The sequence below is a fragment of the Cibotium barometz genome, chromosome 2 (genome assembly GCF_041138505.1).
Source record: "Cibotium barometz isolate CiBa-2024 chromosome 2, ASM4113850v1, whole genome shotgun sequence".
Classification (NCBI taxonomy): Eukaryota; Viridiplantae; Streptophyta; class Polypodiopsida; order Cyatheales; family Cibotiaceae; genus Cibotium; species Cibotium barometz.
In genome coordinates, this window is record NC_141047.1 from 15373652 (window position 1) to 15388567 (window position 14916).

A 14916-nucleotide genomic window follows, 5' to 3' on the forward strand; every position below is an offset into this window, starting at 1 on the left:
AGAGAGAGAGAGAGAGAGAGAGAGAGAGAGAGGAGCAATTAAGTTTAGAGTCCTTCCATCTCCCATACATAGACTGTGATCAAGGTTTCATTACTCCCAAACTTTGATTCACATCTATTGGGGTGCATGTGAGGGGGTGCAACCCCCCACATGCATCAATACATAGATAATATTTTATAAGAAAGAAAGATTTCTTCCTATTTTGGAAGATTTCTTTCTAGTAAAGAAAGATTTCATTCAACCCCTCCTCACATGCATCAACCTTACCTACACTTACGCCCACCTTACTATTTTCATAAGGTTTCATATCATGTTTATTCAATTAATTGAAAAATTTACAAGCGATCATATTGTAGCAATACAAAAGGGAGAAGACGAGGGAGAGGACATGCACATAAATGTTTGGTAGCCAAAATCTCAAGAATCAATAATATCTTATTTAGTAAGTCTAAAAATAGAAGGCCAAAAAGCCTTTTTATTTCATAAGAAGGTGCACATGTTCAAATAACTTGTATTTAATTAATGCAAATTCCACAAAATGTTTTGGGTGCATATTGATAAAACTAGATGATCGTGCATTTATTAATGCCCTCTAAAGTGGGCATTAATAAAAGCTTTGGAATTTTAAAGGTGTTGAAAAACCTTACAAATCAAAGGTTCTCTCCTGTCATGCTCCTGCAGTTCTACGATGCCCTATCTCCCCATTGTGACACCTTCCCCCCATGCAACTCTAAGAGTAGCACCCCTCCACCCTCCCTCCCCATTGTGACTCTTCTATTGCTCCGTGGAGGTTTTATCTTGTGTCGTGTTTTGCTTTGCACCCTCTCTCCTATGCATGTCATCACCCTAACATCCTTGCCTAAACCTCATTATTTGTAGTCTTTGCGCCTACTACATGCCACCTTTGCCTTACTACAAAGCTTTAGCTATAGTGCACCCTACCCATGGAACCTAAACCATTTGGCCTCCACCCCCACTAACCTTAGAGAAAGACATGATCATGTTTCTTAGATAGCAACAAGGGAGAGAAGCTTGTGTAGTCTTCTTGCTTAGAAGGTGTTCCTTTGCAAAGGAGGGAGGAAGGGGGAGAGAGAGAGCGAGCATCTACTATGTACGCACCCCCTTTGCTCCTATCTTTGTCAAGCTTTAGCATTGCGATCTTGTTGCTCGTGGTGTATACATGGAATTAGACATTGATCATTGCTACTACAAAAGGAAGTTTCAAGACAATTTCATACTAATAGAGAAACACACGCAAAACCTTAGAAAAATGTTATTTTCGAGTAAGGTTATGGCCATATTACTAAGGTTCTCCTACTTGGTTAATAAATCAACAAGTCACAAACGATTAGGAGACATATTCACTCTACTTGCCATTAATTAATTAATGCCCTCACTAATTAATTAATGATAACCAAGGTTTAAACCTTAGACCCAAGGTTTTACAGACCCACCTACATGCAGCCCCCATGCCCCCCCATGTCTTAGTTCGCCATCCTCCTCTACATTGTGCTAGAGAGAGACCAAAATAAATTTCTTATCCTCTACATCGCATCTATGAGAATAGAGATAAAGAAAGACAATAGGAAAAACCTCCTTTGCATTGACTATGTGAGAGAGGGAGAGACAATAGGAAAAATCTCCTTTGCATTGACTATGTGAGAGAGGGAGAGACAATAGGGAAAAAAATCTCCTAGACGAGAGACAACATAATTTTTTTTCTCCCTCTCTCTCTCTCTCTCTCTCTCTCTCTCTCTCTCTCTCTCTCTTCGAATGCGGTTTGGAACATTAGTGCATTTTTTTCTAGCGAATTCTCTAGAACATCAACGTGTCAACCTCAAGGTCCCACTCCCTAAGGTTCACAAAAAAAAAATCATCCTTGAGGTCCCGTCATCTCACTCCTTAGAGTTGCTTATACCCCATTAATAAATTAATGATTAATGTAAAAAAAATTTAGGACAACTTTTATTGTAGGTGTTTATATATTCATAACTTTTATTGTAGGCGTATTAATTAAATGCCACTGATGTGGCATTTAATTAATACAACCTTAGTATATGGGTTCTTCCACCCCTCTCTGTGCTTCTCTCTACTCATTGAATGCCCTTTGAGGCCTTTTATAGAGAATTGTGAGACATTAAATAGAAAGCATATGGGTGAATGCATGCAAATAGAAACTATATGGGGGGGTTCATCATTTCATTGCCTTAACACTGAGGATATAGATGGGTGAATGCATGAAAATAGAAAGTTTATGGGGTCATCATTTCATTGCCTTAAATAGAGAGGATATGGAAGGTCATCATTTCATTGACTTTTTCAAGCATTAGTCATTACATACTAAAATGAAACCTTAGAAAAACACTTATTCTTGAAAATCTCACAAATATATGTAATGGGAAATACAAAAAAACTATTTGAGATAACTATTTGATGTGTATTAATATTACAACGCCCTCCTTCGAGTCTCTCTCTCCTCCCCTCTCTCTCCCCCGGCGTGCATCCCTCTATCGCCTCCATCCCTCTCCGCGGTTACCTTGCCATTTTCAGCGCAAAACTGCTCCCCTCCGCCTGTGTCGGGACCCTCAGCAGGGTTCTCTTGGGCGAGCTTGGACGATTTGCAGGAAGGTAAAAAACAAAGAGACGTGCAGGGTTCTCTCTATAAACGAGCTTAGACTATCTTTGGTTTTCTTCGGTTGAGGAGCCCCTATATGTTGCATCTAGAAGCATGCAGAAAAGGGGGGAGAGACGAACATGTGTCCAACGATTAAAACCTTAATTTCATGCTCAGGATGCTGATGTTGATACTGAGGTTCTTCGCTGGCTATTATTAATTAATAGAAAAGAACGTTTTGGTGCCATAGATATTTATATATTTATTTTTGGCGAACGTACCGCAAACTCTAGGTTATCAGAATGATCAAGAGACAGTTTTACTCCCTCGAACATCGCTCGCGCGACAACGAAGCTTCGTCTGCATCTTCTTCCAGCTCCTCAGAATCCGAAGCTGACTCCTCTTCTGCAGGAGAATCACAGCTAGCCGGCAATGAAGAGGCTTCCTCTCCAGGTGAAACTGCGATGCATACACCGAGGTTCTTCGTGCCCCCGTATATACCACATACGTTAGTACGCTGTAGTTCATGTACTGATGCTCTTATGTATACCCTTTATCTTTGTTTTGAAACCAGGCCCTAGTGGCCAGGCCCCCCAAAGCTCAGATGATGTTTCTGCGGATAATGACAGTGATATTGTTGCAGGTCCAGGTATTTTTCCTCTAGGGTTTTGATAAGTAGATTGTAAAAAAAAAGTGAAATAGAGCGTCAATGTTTAGAGAGTGGATGCTGACGCTTTCATGTCAAATAGAGAGCGGATGCTGTGTCTTTCATGTCACATAGAGATTGGATGTTGAGACTTTCATTTCAAATAGAGAGTGGATGTTGGGACTTCTATGTCAAATAGAGAGTGGATGTTGAGACTTTCATTTCAATAGAGAGTGGATGTTGGGGCTTCTATGTCAAATAGAGAGTGAATGCTGAGATTTTTATGTCAAATAGAGTGTGAATGCTGAGACTTCTATGTCAACTAGAGAGTAGATGCTGAGACTTTCATATCAAGTAGAGAGTAGATGTTGAGGCTACTATGTCACATAGAGAGTGGGTTTTCGGACTTTCATTTCAAATGGAGAGTGGATGTTGAGACATTTAGATCACTTAGAGAGTGGGTGTCGAGACTTTCATGTCCAATAGAGATCGGATGCTGAGACTTCCATGTCACATAGAGAGTGGATGTTGAGGATGTTATGTCCACCACATCAGACTATACATGTCATAAGGTGTGAGAAAGCGGAACTAAGGCAGGGTCCTCCTGCTGGCTAAGAAGAAGTCTCTGTTTCTGTGCAGCTAAACGGGGGTTGGATCGTGCAGACAATGACAATGAAGACAACAAAGACTTGTCAAAACAACAAGGTAGGGAGAAGTGGACAAGTTCTGAAGTTAGTTTATCCAATCAGTGGGCGGACCTTGTTGCAGAGACACTAAATGAAAAAGCTGACGATTTTAGTGAAGAATGCGTTATAAGGTGCAAGAATGTTCTGAAGTGTAGATTGTGCCCGAAAACGATATGCCTAACAAGTGAGACCATGCGGACTCATCTAATTTCCAAGGTATGAGTGCTTAACACCTGTGTTTGTTTGTGTAATGTTGCCCCTTGTTAATTTCACTTCAGCTGGACTTATGGAATATGTAAACTTTGATATCAAATTAAAGGCCACATGCACTAAAAAACGACTGAAAGAAAAGGAAGCACACTTTGTTCAACTGCATATTGCAAGTGACTAATCTTGGGCTGGATACAGAACATTGGCTGCTCATCAATGGGGCTGATCCAGGCTGCATGTGAGGGATGGACAGGCAATCTTGCTCATCTGGTACAGAGCGGAGGGTTTTTGATGATTCCCTACTTGGGGAGTGTTCTGTATCCAGTCTCTAAGCAGATGGTTAGGCAACCTTGCTAGTTTGGTGGTGGAAGAGGAGGGTTTTTGATGATTCCCCACCTCCAAGCTTCCCATGAGGTATGAACAGGCAATCTTTCTTGTCCAGCATAAAGCAAGAGGAGAGGAGTTGATGATTCCCTGTCTAGGGAGTGTTTTTAAGGCTGGATACAGAATAGTACTTGAGAGATGGACAAGCAGTCTTGCCTGTCCAACTCATTGCCCATCTCATTGGCAGGGCATATTCCATCTGCAGCCTTAGAGGCTGGATACAAAAAAATGTATGCCAGAGGCTTCAGGCAATCTTGCCGGCCCAACTCCTTGCTTGTTTTCAGATTCCTTTGTCGAGGCAATCTTGCCGGCCCAACTCCTTGCTTGTTTTCAGATTCCTTTGTCGAGGCTTCTTGATTAGAATCTATCTATCTAGGACTAACTGATGTTATTCCTGGATGCATGAAGGAACGATTGATCACGACAACTCTGCCAGCAAAATAAAATTAGGAAAGTGCATAGGACCATCCAAGCGATCCTTCACATCATCAACCCCTGGTATATACCTTGTAGCTTGCAATCACAAGGATCCACACCATAAAAAATATTTGTCCCATCTCCCCCCCCCCCCCCCCCAACCTCCAAACCATACAGGTCAGGGAATAAGTTTTGGAAGATGCATCCATCCTGCATCACATGCTCAAATCTGCAAATCTGGCCATCACATCGAACTCATTGTCCCACTGAAGAAATTCAGTGTGGAACTGAGACTCAAATTCAGCCCTTGAAATTGGCTTATCCACAATCTTCCTCCACCCTTCCCTAAGCTCTGAGAGGAACCCTTCTACAATTTGTACTTTCCCCATTACCCAAGAAAGGTGGAAGTCCAAGTGGATAATCGCTCAGTTCAGCCAAGAATCCTCAAACTTCAGAGTTGCTCCCTCTTGTCACTTGCATAAAGCTTTGGTGTGAAAAAAGGCCACCAAACTATGTATCACAAAAGAACACGGGTTCAAAACTACCCACTACAAGAGAACTAATTGCCTAAAGGCATGTGCTTATATGTAGTGCTGCATGTGAACAAGCACTAACTCCAGGGGCACTTTTGTCCTACGGGTTTTTCCCCTTGGACATTTGGTGTGAAAGGACACCTAGACTAGGTTTTATTATTATCACTTGTACTTGTCTCTTATCTTCATTGTGTGAATATACGTGCAAGAACTTCTCCCACTCTAGCTTTCTCTTGCTTGCTTGGTGTGTGTGTGTGAGCTTCCATTGCTGTCCAAACCCTAACCCTAACACTTGTGTGCCATTTGTTATCGGAGCCTTGCTTAACTTTGCCTTGTACAGTCATTGCCACATGCCGTATAGTTTGTACACATACATGGTGCCCGTACTTGTCCGTACATCCTCATGGAGTCTTGTGCATGCTTGTAGTTCCTCACGCAACATCCGTACAGTTGGTGTACTTAATGTGCGTACTATCTACTTGCGTGATGCACTGGCTGAACTTGCAATTGTTGCTATGCCAAATTATTTTGGGGGTTTTTTGATTTTGGGATTACCGAGCTTCCCGACATTGGCTATGTGCACACAACACTATTCCGGTGTCAAAAACTTACGTTTGTAAGTGGAAAATCAAGGCTTTTTCCATTCTTTCCTTTGTATTCTTGCAACAAGTTTGTGCAAGTTAAGCACATGTTACTTCATTTAGTGGTAGTTTGTGCTCAGCATGCTTGGTAGTGCACATTAGTGCATATTTGGGTTGCATACAGGATATCTTTGCCTTTTGCTAGTCCTTGCCAGTTGTGTATTTTGTAAAATGGCATAGAATGCAGGAGATGTATTTGGTGTTTTGTCCCAAGAGGACAAAGATGGGAGCAATTACTCTTTATAGAGTTTTATGGTCAAAAGTTTTCCAGTGGCCAAGGGCCTGTGGGGTTATGTAAACGGCGACGATGCTTGTCTTGTAGATGTTGCACTTGCCACACGTCAAAGGGGTGAGCGGGGTGGTGCCCAGCAAGTTGTAGTACCTGCATATGCCACTCAGGAACAAAAGAGGTGGGATGTGCGGGATGCCCAAGCTATGGCTTTGATCTCTTTGTTTGTCAAGAGGTCAATCATTCCACACAGCCGGTCATGCAAGACTTCATAGCTTGCATGGGATGTATTGGGAACTATGTACCAGGCAAAGAATGAGGCCAGAGTTGCATACCTCAAGAAAGAACTTGAGAATGTGGATATGCATTAAGGTGACAGTATGGCTGATCATCTTATGAAAATCCAAGATCTTCGGGAGCAATTGCTCAATATTGATGAGGTCATTCTTGAAAAGGAACTTGTATCCAAAACATTGTAGTCACGTCCAGAATCCTGCTTGAATTTCCACACTTCTCTTACGTCTTTGAGGGGCAACTGAGAGCCTTTACAGTTTGAGGAGTTGGTGGGTTTGTTATTATAGGAGGAGCAAAATACGAAGAATAAATCTTCCATCATTCGTGGCAGTGACTAGGCCTTTGTTGCGAATGACAAAGACAACGGCAAGGCAAAGGGTGGTTACTATCAGTCTAAGGTTAATTTTGGACAATCGTCAAGCAAAGCAAAGAATGATGCAGATCAGCCCAAGAAGATAGATCAGCCCAAGAAGAAGGGCAAGTGTCATTATTGCAAAAAGCCAAGGCACTACATTAGTGAGTGCAAAAAGAGACAGGTCAAAGAGAAGATGAAGGAATCTGGTTTGGTAGTGGACTCTTCTAATGTTCTTGCAGGCAAAGCTGATGATTCGGCTGATTTTGTGTAGGATGATTGGCCTTTTTTGGTTTGCAGTTATGATGCATCACAGGAGGATGTGCCTCTCAATGTGAATGAGAAACATGTCATTTGGTATTTTGACAGTGGAGCCTTGAGACATATTACCTCTATGAGGAATTTGTTCAAGTCTTTGAGGGAAGGTCACGTGTGCTAATAATTCTTCTTATCCTATCAAAAGGATTGGTGAGATCATACTCACAGTCACAAATGGTTCAGATTCATCTGGCCTTACGATGGTACATATTACAGATGTACTCTTATGTACCAAGCCTAAAGAAGAATTTGCTGTGAGTCTCCTCTTTTGCTAAAAGAGGGTATGCTGTCCACTTTGAGGATGACAGGTTTAGAGTGAGAGAAAGAGACAAGGACTATGAGAGTCACTTTTGGGACATTATACCAGGGCTTGTATCAGTTGGACTCGTTTGAGAAGAGAGCATAGGATGTATTTATGGCTACTACTTATACTTCTGACATGCAAGAGGGAGAGTTATGGCATGCTAGGCTGGACATGTAAACTATGGTAGTCTGATGCTTTTGCATAGGCATAAAATGGTATAGAATGAAAGAAAGTGAAGCAAATATAAAACACAGATGTAGGCCCAGGTACAAGACTTGTAAATGCTGGAAACTGATGTTTATTGTTGAAATCTGAGCCCGAGGGAAGCCTGTAGGTGTTGTACAATGGTGAGAAGTAGTAGCAGCTGTTAATGACCTCAATTGAATGCTGAAAAATGAGATGAATTGAGGGAAAGGGAGCCAACCCTTATACACTCCCTCGGGATGCTAGTCGGCCAGTTGTAGCAAGCTGACAGCATGGCAGTAGCATAAAATGCTTAAAAATATCAAAAAATGTTAGAAAAATGCTGAATAATCTCTGCTAAGATATGCCAATGCAGGGCCTTGTAAATGGCCAATACAAGCATGAAAAAGATGATGTAGACCCTCTAGAGATGATATAATCCAACACCTCCTCTAAACAGCGTTCTGCAGAAGATAAACATGGGTGTCCTGTCCTTGAATCACAATACTAGGAGGCTGCTCAACATAAACTTCCTCCTCTAAATCTCCATTCAGAAAAGTGGATTTAACATCCATCTGGAACACGGGCCATGTGAAGTGTGCAGCCAGAGCCAAAACAACCCTGATGGTGTTATACCTGGTTGTAGGAGCAAATGTCTCATCAAAGTCTACACTTGCCTTCAAGCTCATATCCTTGTGCAACAAGGCGGGTTTTGTACTTGTCCAAAGTACCATTTGCATGAAACTTGACTTTGAAAATCCATTTCACACCAATTACACGACGATGTAAAGGCCGTGGTACCAAAGACCAAGTGTTATTCCTCTCAATGGAGGCCATCTCTGCTTCCATGGCTTGCAGCCACTGTGGTTGTGAAAGAGCCTCCTCTAGACTCTCAGGCTCATCAATCTCCCGGAGAGAACTCATGAGAGCATAATTCAATGTGATGAGATGTGGAAGCCCGAGATGAACGACGAGGTCTAGAGGTGGTGGTAGAGATTTGGTTATGGAGCTGTGCATCAGTGAGACCAGAATCTCTAAAGAGTTGCTGAACCCACCGAGGTAGGCCAGCCTTTCTCTCAATGCGTGAAGAAGAAGATCCAGCTACAGTAGAGGACTCATCTGATGCTGTTGGAAGTGGTGATGAGGTAAGCACTGGTGAGGGTAATCTCGGAGTCAAAGCAAGACTCGTAGAGGGGCTGGGAGCTGCAGAAGCTGATGCAACGAGAACAAGTGACTGTAAAGGAGCAGCTGGCACCGGGGTTGCAACAGGGGGAGGAGGAGGAGCTGCACGTGGAAGAGGTAAAAGATCACTAGCATCTGTCGGGAATGGATCATCTAGAAAGTTGGAAGATGCATCAGGTGGAATCAATGCCAAACAAGCTCTCATCAAATCGAGCATCACGGGAAATGATGATGTCATCAACCTCCGGATCGCAGAAGCAGTATCCTTTGGATCTTAGACTGTAGCCTGTGAAGATCATCCTCTTTGACTTCGGGGCGAGTGTGGTCCTTTTCTTATCTGGGACATGCACATAAGCAACACAGTCGAAAACACGAAGATGAGATACAGAAGGCTTGTGTCCTGTAAAGGCCTCCTCTGGAGTCATCCCCTCAACCGCTTTTGTGAGAGAGCGGTTAATGAGATAAACTGAGGTAGCCACAGCTTCACCCTAGAAAGCAAGAGGGAGACCTGCATGATGTAACAAAGCCTGAGCCATCTCTGTGACGGTCCGGTTCCACAACTCCATTCTGCTGAGGAGTGTAAGGAACCGAAGTCTGTCGGTGAATGCCCTTTGAAGCAAGGAAGTCATCAAATGGTACAAACTCGCCACCATTATCAGTCCGAAGGAATGAAACTCTACCCCCAGATTGATTTTCCACCATCGCGATCCAGGCAAAAGCATCTGACTTGAGAGCTAGAAAACATACCCAGACGTTGCGAGTGAAATCATCCACAAGAAGAAGAAAATATCGAGTCCCGCCAAGAGACTCAACCTCCATAGGTCTTGCAAGATTTGCACGTATAAGCTCCAATCTTCGGGTTGCTCGATGAGTGGCCTCCTCTTGAAATGCATCTCAATGATGCTTGCCCATCATGTAGGATGAGCAGATGCGTGAGAGAGACCTGAGCTGAGGTAGTCCGTTGACAATTTGCTTAGAATGGAACTTTTGTAAGGCAGCAATGGGTACATGACTGAAGCGAGAATGCTACAAAGAAGTATTGTCTGAGAAACCAAAGCCAACACAGGTGAGAAAAGCTGATGAATATGGGAATCATTGTGAGGGATCTGGGAAGAAAAATTGGTGATCTTGTAGACATCCCCATCATGGACTCCATTGGCAACAATCGAGAGTCTTCCTGTCGATTACTTCGATGACCTCATCATCAAAGTACACACCAAGTTCCTTCTGAGAAGCTTTGTATACTGAAAACAGATTTTTGGAAATTCGTGGTACATACAGAACATCATGTAAGGTGGTAGAGGAACCCAAAGAAACATTATCAACACCGGTGACAGGAAGCGAAGAGTTGTTGCCGATACGAACTGAAGAAGAGATAGTCTGGTAGTCCTCCAAGATATGGGCCTGATTGGTCATGTGGGCAGAAGCACCACTATCACCAACCCATTCCACCGCTTCAGGTGTGACACTAACCACTTTAGGAGAAGTCATATCTGTGATCACGAGGAATGAATTCTTTGAAGAAGTGGATGAATCTGGGACTGCCATGTATGCAACTTTGGTAGATCCCTCCTCTGAAACTTTGCCTTTATCTTTGGTGTTGTCCTTGTCAGAAGCTTTAGAAGCATCTTGGGCTTTATACTTGGCTTTTGCTACTCGAGAATCATCGCGATGAGCAAAGCAACGAGCCTCAGTATGACCTGTCCTGCCACAATAATCACATTCATTGCTTTTGTCCTTGGATTCCTTAGAATCCTGTTTACCCTTGCCTTTGCCTTTGTTTTTGTTGTTGTTGCTGTTGTTGTTGGAGTTCCCTTTTCCGCCTTTGCCTTTGCCTTTGTTAGAGACAACAAAAGAAGACTCCGACTTGCCTTTTCCGCGAAGCATGCACTTGTCATGGAGATAACTCACGACTTCCTCAAAAGGGGAGGAGAGGATCATGGAAATAAATATTATCCCTGAAAGAATCAAAGGAAGCAGGCAACTTGCCAAGAAGTTTATGGATGGGATTGTTGATGGTGCTTCCGTACTCCTCAAGTTGCAGCTTGATACGGGAAAACTCTCCAATCTTCTCAATCAGGTTATTTGACTCAGTGATGGTAAGCTTCTCCAGATCTGACTCCAATTTGGCAATCTTTACTATCGAAACTCCAATCTTTACTGTCGAAACTCTCCCATTCCTCCTCTGGATCTCTGTCCACATTTGATGAGCATTACTCTGGGAGGAGACAAACTGTGTCTGTATGGATGGAGTCATGCAATGGATGATGATAAGATGGCCCCGAGCATCCAATATGCTTCTCAAAGCAGGGTCCACCAAGTGAGGTGTGGAGATAGCCATCCACACACCGGCTCCTTCCAGCAACAACTGAGTGTAGAAAGATCAAGTATGATAGTTGATTGTGGTAAAAGCTTAATGGAGTCACTGACTTGGGGAGGATTGTAGGATGGTATGTGGGTAGGGGTGGGAGCAAGACCTGGATGAGAGAAACTCGAGAGGAAAGATTGGGAATAGGAACCACCTGTGGAGCGGTGGGAGCTGGGGATCTAGGCTGTGATGGTGTTGGAGAATCAACAGGAGGAGCAGCAGTAGAGATTTAGCAGTAGAGAAATCTCGTGAAGCCATGTCCTTTGACAAGAAACCTTCTTTGAAGAAAGGGGCTGAAAAAAATTGTCCTTCTCTCAGGCTGTGCACAACAAGAAGAAAGGGAGGGAGGGTGGGAAACTGAAAGGAGAGGAAGATCTCTCCAAGATGTTCCTTGTCCTCAGCACCTAGAAGAGGGCTTCAGCAATCAGAAAAATCAGCAATCTTTGCTGAAAATTCAGAAATACAACAGTCCCAAGTGTTAGATGAAGAAAACGCAGCACTCTTGAGGAAGCCTCTGCTCCCGGAAGAAAACGCAGCACCTTCTACGCTGAAATCTGCAGAAAACGCAGCAAACTGTCGAAGCCTCTGCTCCAAAACAGAAAATGCAGCTCTCTTCTGCTCACAGGTCAGCGTTTTTCTCTGATACCATGAAAGAAAGTGAAGCAAATATAAAACACAGATGTAGGTCCAAGTACAACACGTGTAAATGCTGGAAACTGATGTTTATTGCTGAAATCTGAGCATGAGGGAAGCTCGTAGGTGCTGTACAATGGTGAGAAGCAGTAGCAACTGCTAATGACCTCAACTGAATGCTGAAAAATGAGATGAATTGAGGGAAAGGGAGCCAGCCCTTATATACTCCCTTAGGCATAGTAACATGGGATGGGGAACGGGGACGGGGAACGGCAAAAGGCAAAAGGCAGGGAACAGGGATGGGGGGGACGGGGATGGCATATGGAATATGCAATTTATTGACTACAAAACAAAGAGTGAGAGAGTGGCCCGCGAGAGAGAGAGAGAGAGAGAGAGAGAGAGAGAGAGAGAGAGAGAGAGAGAGAGAGAGAGCGCTTGTTGCTTAAGCCTTAAGCTCTAGAGTGGGGAGAGGGAGTGGGGCGGCTGGCCAAGAGAGAGAGAGTGGGGGGGAGAGAGAGAGGAGAGCTCAAGCCTTATAGGCTCATGGCGGTGCAGCCTTGCAGGTCACGGGTGATGGCAGCCAGGCCAATGTGAGGAAAGCAACGGGCAGCTGCCAGCCACCAACGGGAGGAAAGCAACGGGCAGTTGCCAGCCACCAACGGGAGGAAAGCAACGGCCAGCTGCAATGGGCAGAAGTGAAAAAAAAATGGCGAAAAAACGGCGGAAAAAAAAGCGAAAAAGGGCGCAAAAACAGCGAAAAAAAAAGGTGCGCGGCCGTGCCGTTTCAGTCCCGTCCTCGACATGTGCTGCCCCTTCCGTTGTTCCCGGGACAGTGTCCCCTTGTGATGCAGTTGCCCGAGGCGTCCCCTCCGTCCCCAGCCTGTGCCGGAACGCTTCGCCGATTCGGGACGGCGTTTCCGCGTCCGGCCCTACGTCCCCTCCGTCCCCTGTTACTATGCCCTCAGGATGCTGGTCGGCTAGCTGTAGCAGGCCGACAGCATGGCAGTAGCATAAAATGCTTAAAAATACCAAAAAATGGTAGAAAAATGTTGAATAATCTCTGCTAAGATATGCCAATGCAAGGCCTCATAAATGGCCAATACAAGCATGAAAAAGATGATGTAGACCCTCTGGAGATGATATAATCCAACATAGAATATGCCACATGTTGAGCTACCTCCCAGACATGTATATGAGGGATGCATTCTTGGTAAAAAGCATCGTAATGCTTTCCCAAGAGATGGTTCAATGAGGGCTGGCTGGAAATTACAGCTTGTACATAGTGATGTGCGTGGTTCTATGAGTAAACCATCACTTGGAAAGCATCTTTACTTTGTGGCTTTCGTTGACGACTACTCGAGATTTGCTTGGGTGTTTGTGTTTTCAGCATTATTGTGCAAGGGCTGAAAATGAGACAGGTTGCAAAGTGTAGACCCTCTATATAGATTGAGGGAGGGAATATATGTCTGATGCTTTTAAAGCATACTTGGTTGAAAAGGCATTAAGCATCAATGTACCATGCCATACACACCACAGCAAAATGGTGTTGTGGATGTATGGTCAAAGGCAAGGGTTTGTGTCCCAAGATGAAAGTGTGCTTACGCTAATTAAAGATTGAATTCTTCATCAAGCATGGCTAATTTACCATATACATAGCCATGCTTGATGAAGAATTCAGTCTTTAATTAGTGTAGCACACTTCCGTCTTGTGATAGTTGTATCAGAGCAAGGCTTTTTTCACTTTCTCAAGAGGAAGGCGATTTTGGAGAATCCACGGACAACATTTTGGCATTATTTTGGGTTGTGCTCCGTTGCTCTACTGTGAGAAGGGCAACTCCAAAGCAATTTGAAGCAATTGGGTATTGGTGATACAGTCGTCATGGGCACTCCCCCATCCCAAAGTGGAGCTGAAATTCAGCAACTAAAGTAGGAAGTGGCTGAATTGAAGTCTATCTTGGCCAGTCCGGAAATTTAGCATGCTCTAGAATCTTTGAAAAAGAGGCACAGCGAGCCAATTCCTCATGCATCTAAGGAGGGTTCTTCTTGGTCTCATTCCCTTTCTCATTCTCATGCCCATACCCAAACCCGAAATCATTCTTTCTCATCAAGTCGTAGTTCTTCCAATCACTCCCGTTCTCATTCTCATGCTCACACACATACTTAAAATCATTCCCCTTCACCTAGTTGCAGTTCTTCTACTCATAGAAGCCATTCACATCACCATTCTAAAAGCCATGTTAAAGCCAAAGCCCATTCTCCTCCTTCCCTTGGAAAACCATGGAAGAAATTGAAGATTTTCATGGTTGGGGATAAGGATATCAAGTTCGAATCATATAATGGTAAATGGGATATCAACAAAGCTTTATCTTTTATTTGTGAATGGGAGTTTTACGGAAAAATCTAAGCTTCATCATGTGGGTATGTATTTAAAAGATACAGCTAGCAATTGGTGGCTGGCTAAGATACTTGAGAGGAGAGATGCTAACACTTGGGAGGATTTTGGGTCCCAGTTTTATGAGCAATTCCTTCCTCCTGATTTTGAGAAGGATGCGAAGAAAGAATGGGATTGGTTGTCTTTAAAAGAACATGAAAGTGTGTTTGCTTATGTGGACACATTCTGGGTTGTTTTGTTTAAGGTGGCTTCTTTTATGAAGATCTCTAATGATCAAAAGATGCGGAAGTTTGAGTTTGGTTTACAATCATTGTTAGGATGAGCCTCAAACTCTATCCTAATAGCACTTTACAACATATGATGGAGTTAGCTATGATAGCTAAAAATTTGCATACTAAGGGCATGTCATGTGCACAGTGGGTATCTACCGTGTGCTATACGCATGCAAGACTAGTTTCGAGGCTTGGGGAAGCTTGGAACTAGGCAGGTTGATTGACGAGCTGAGTTAGGGATATACTAACGGGCGGGCA

At 43.6% G+C, this 14916-nt stretch overlaps 1 protein-coding gene across 1 annotated transcript in view; it reads left to right on the top strand.

Moving 5' to 3' along the window:
• Positions 1-2461: 2461 nt before the first annotated feature.
• Positions 2462-14916, top strand: part of LOC147640702 (uncharacterized) — a 59859-nt gene continuing 47404 nt past the window's right edge. Inside the window, exons 1-4 of the mRNA XM_086814349.1 lie at positions 2462-2628; positions 2908-3067; positions 3189-3263; positions 3900-4162. Coding sequence (XP_086670475.1) covers positions 2917-3067; positions 3189-3263; positions 3900-4162 — 489 coding nt within the window. The 5' untranslated portion in view covers positions 2462-2628; positions 2908-2916. The remainder of the gene's footprint in view (positions 2629-2907; positions 3068-3188; positions 3264-3899; positions 4163-14916) is intronic.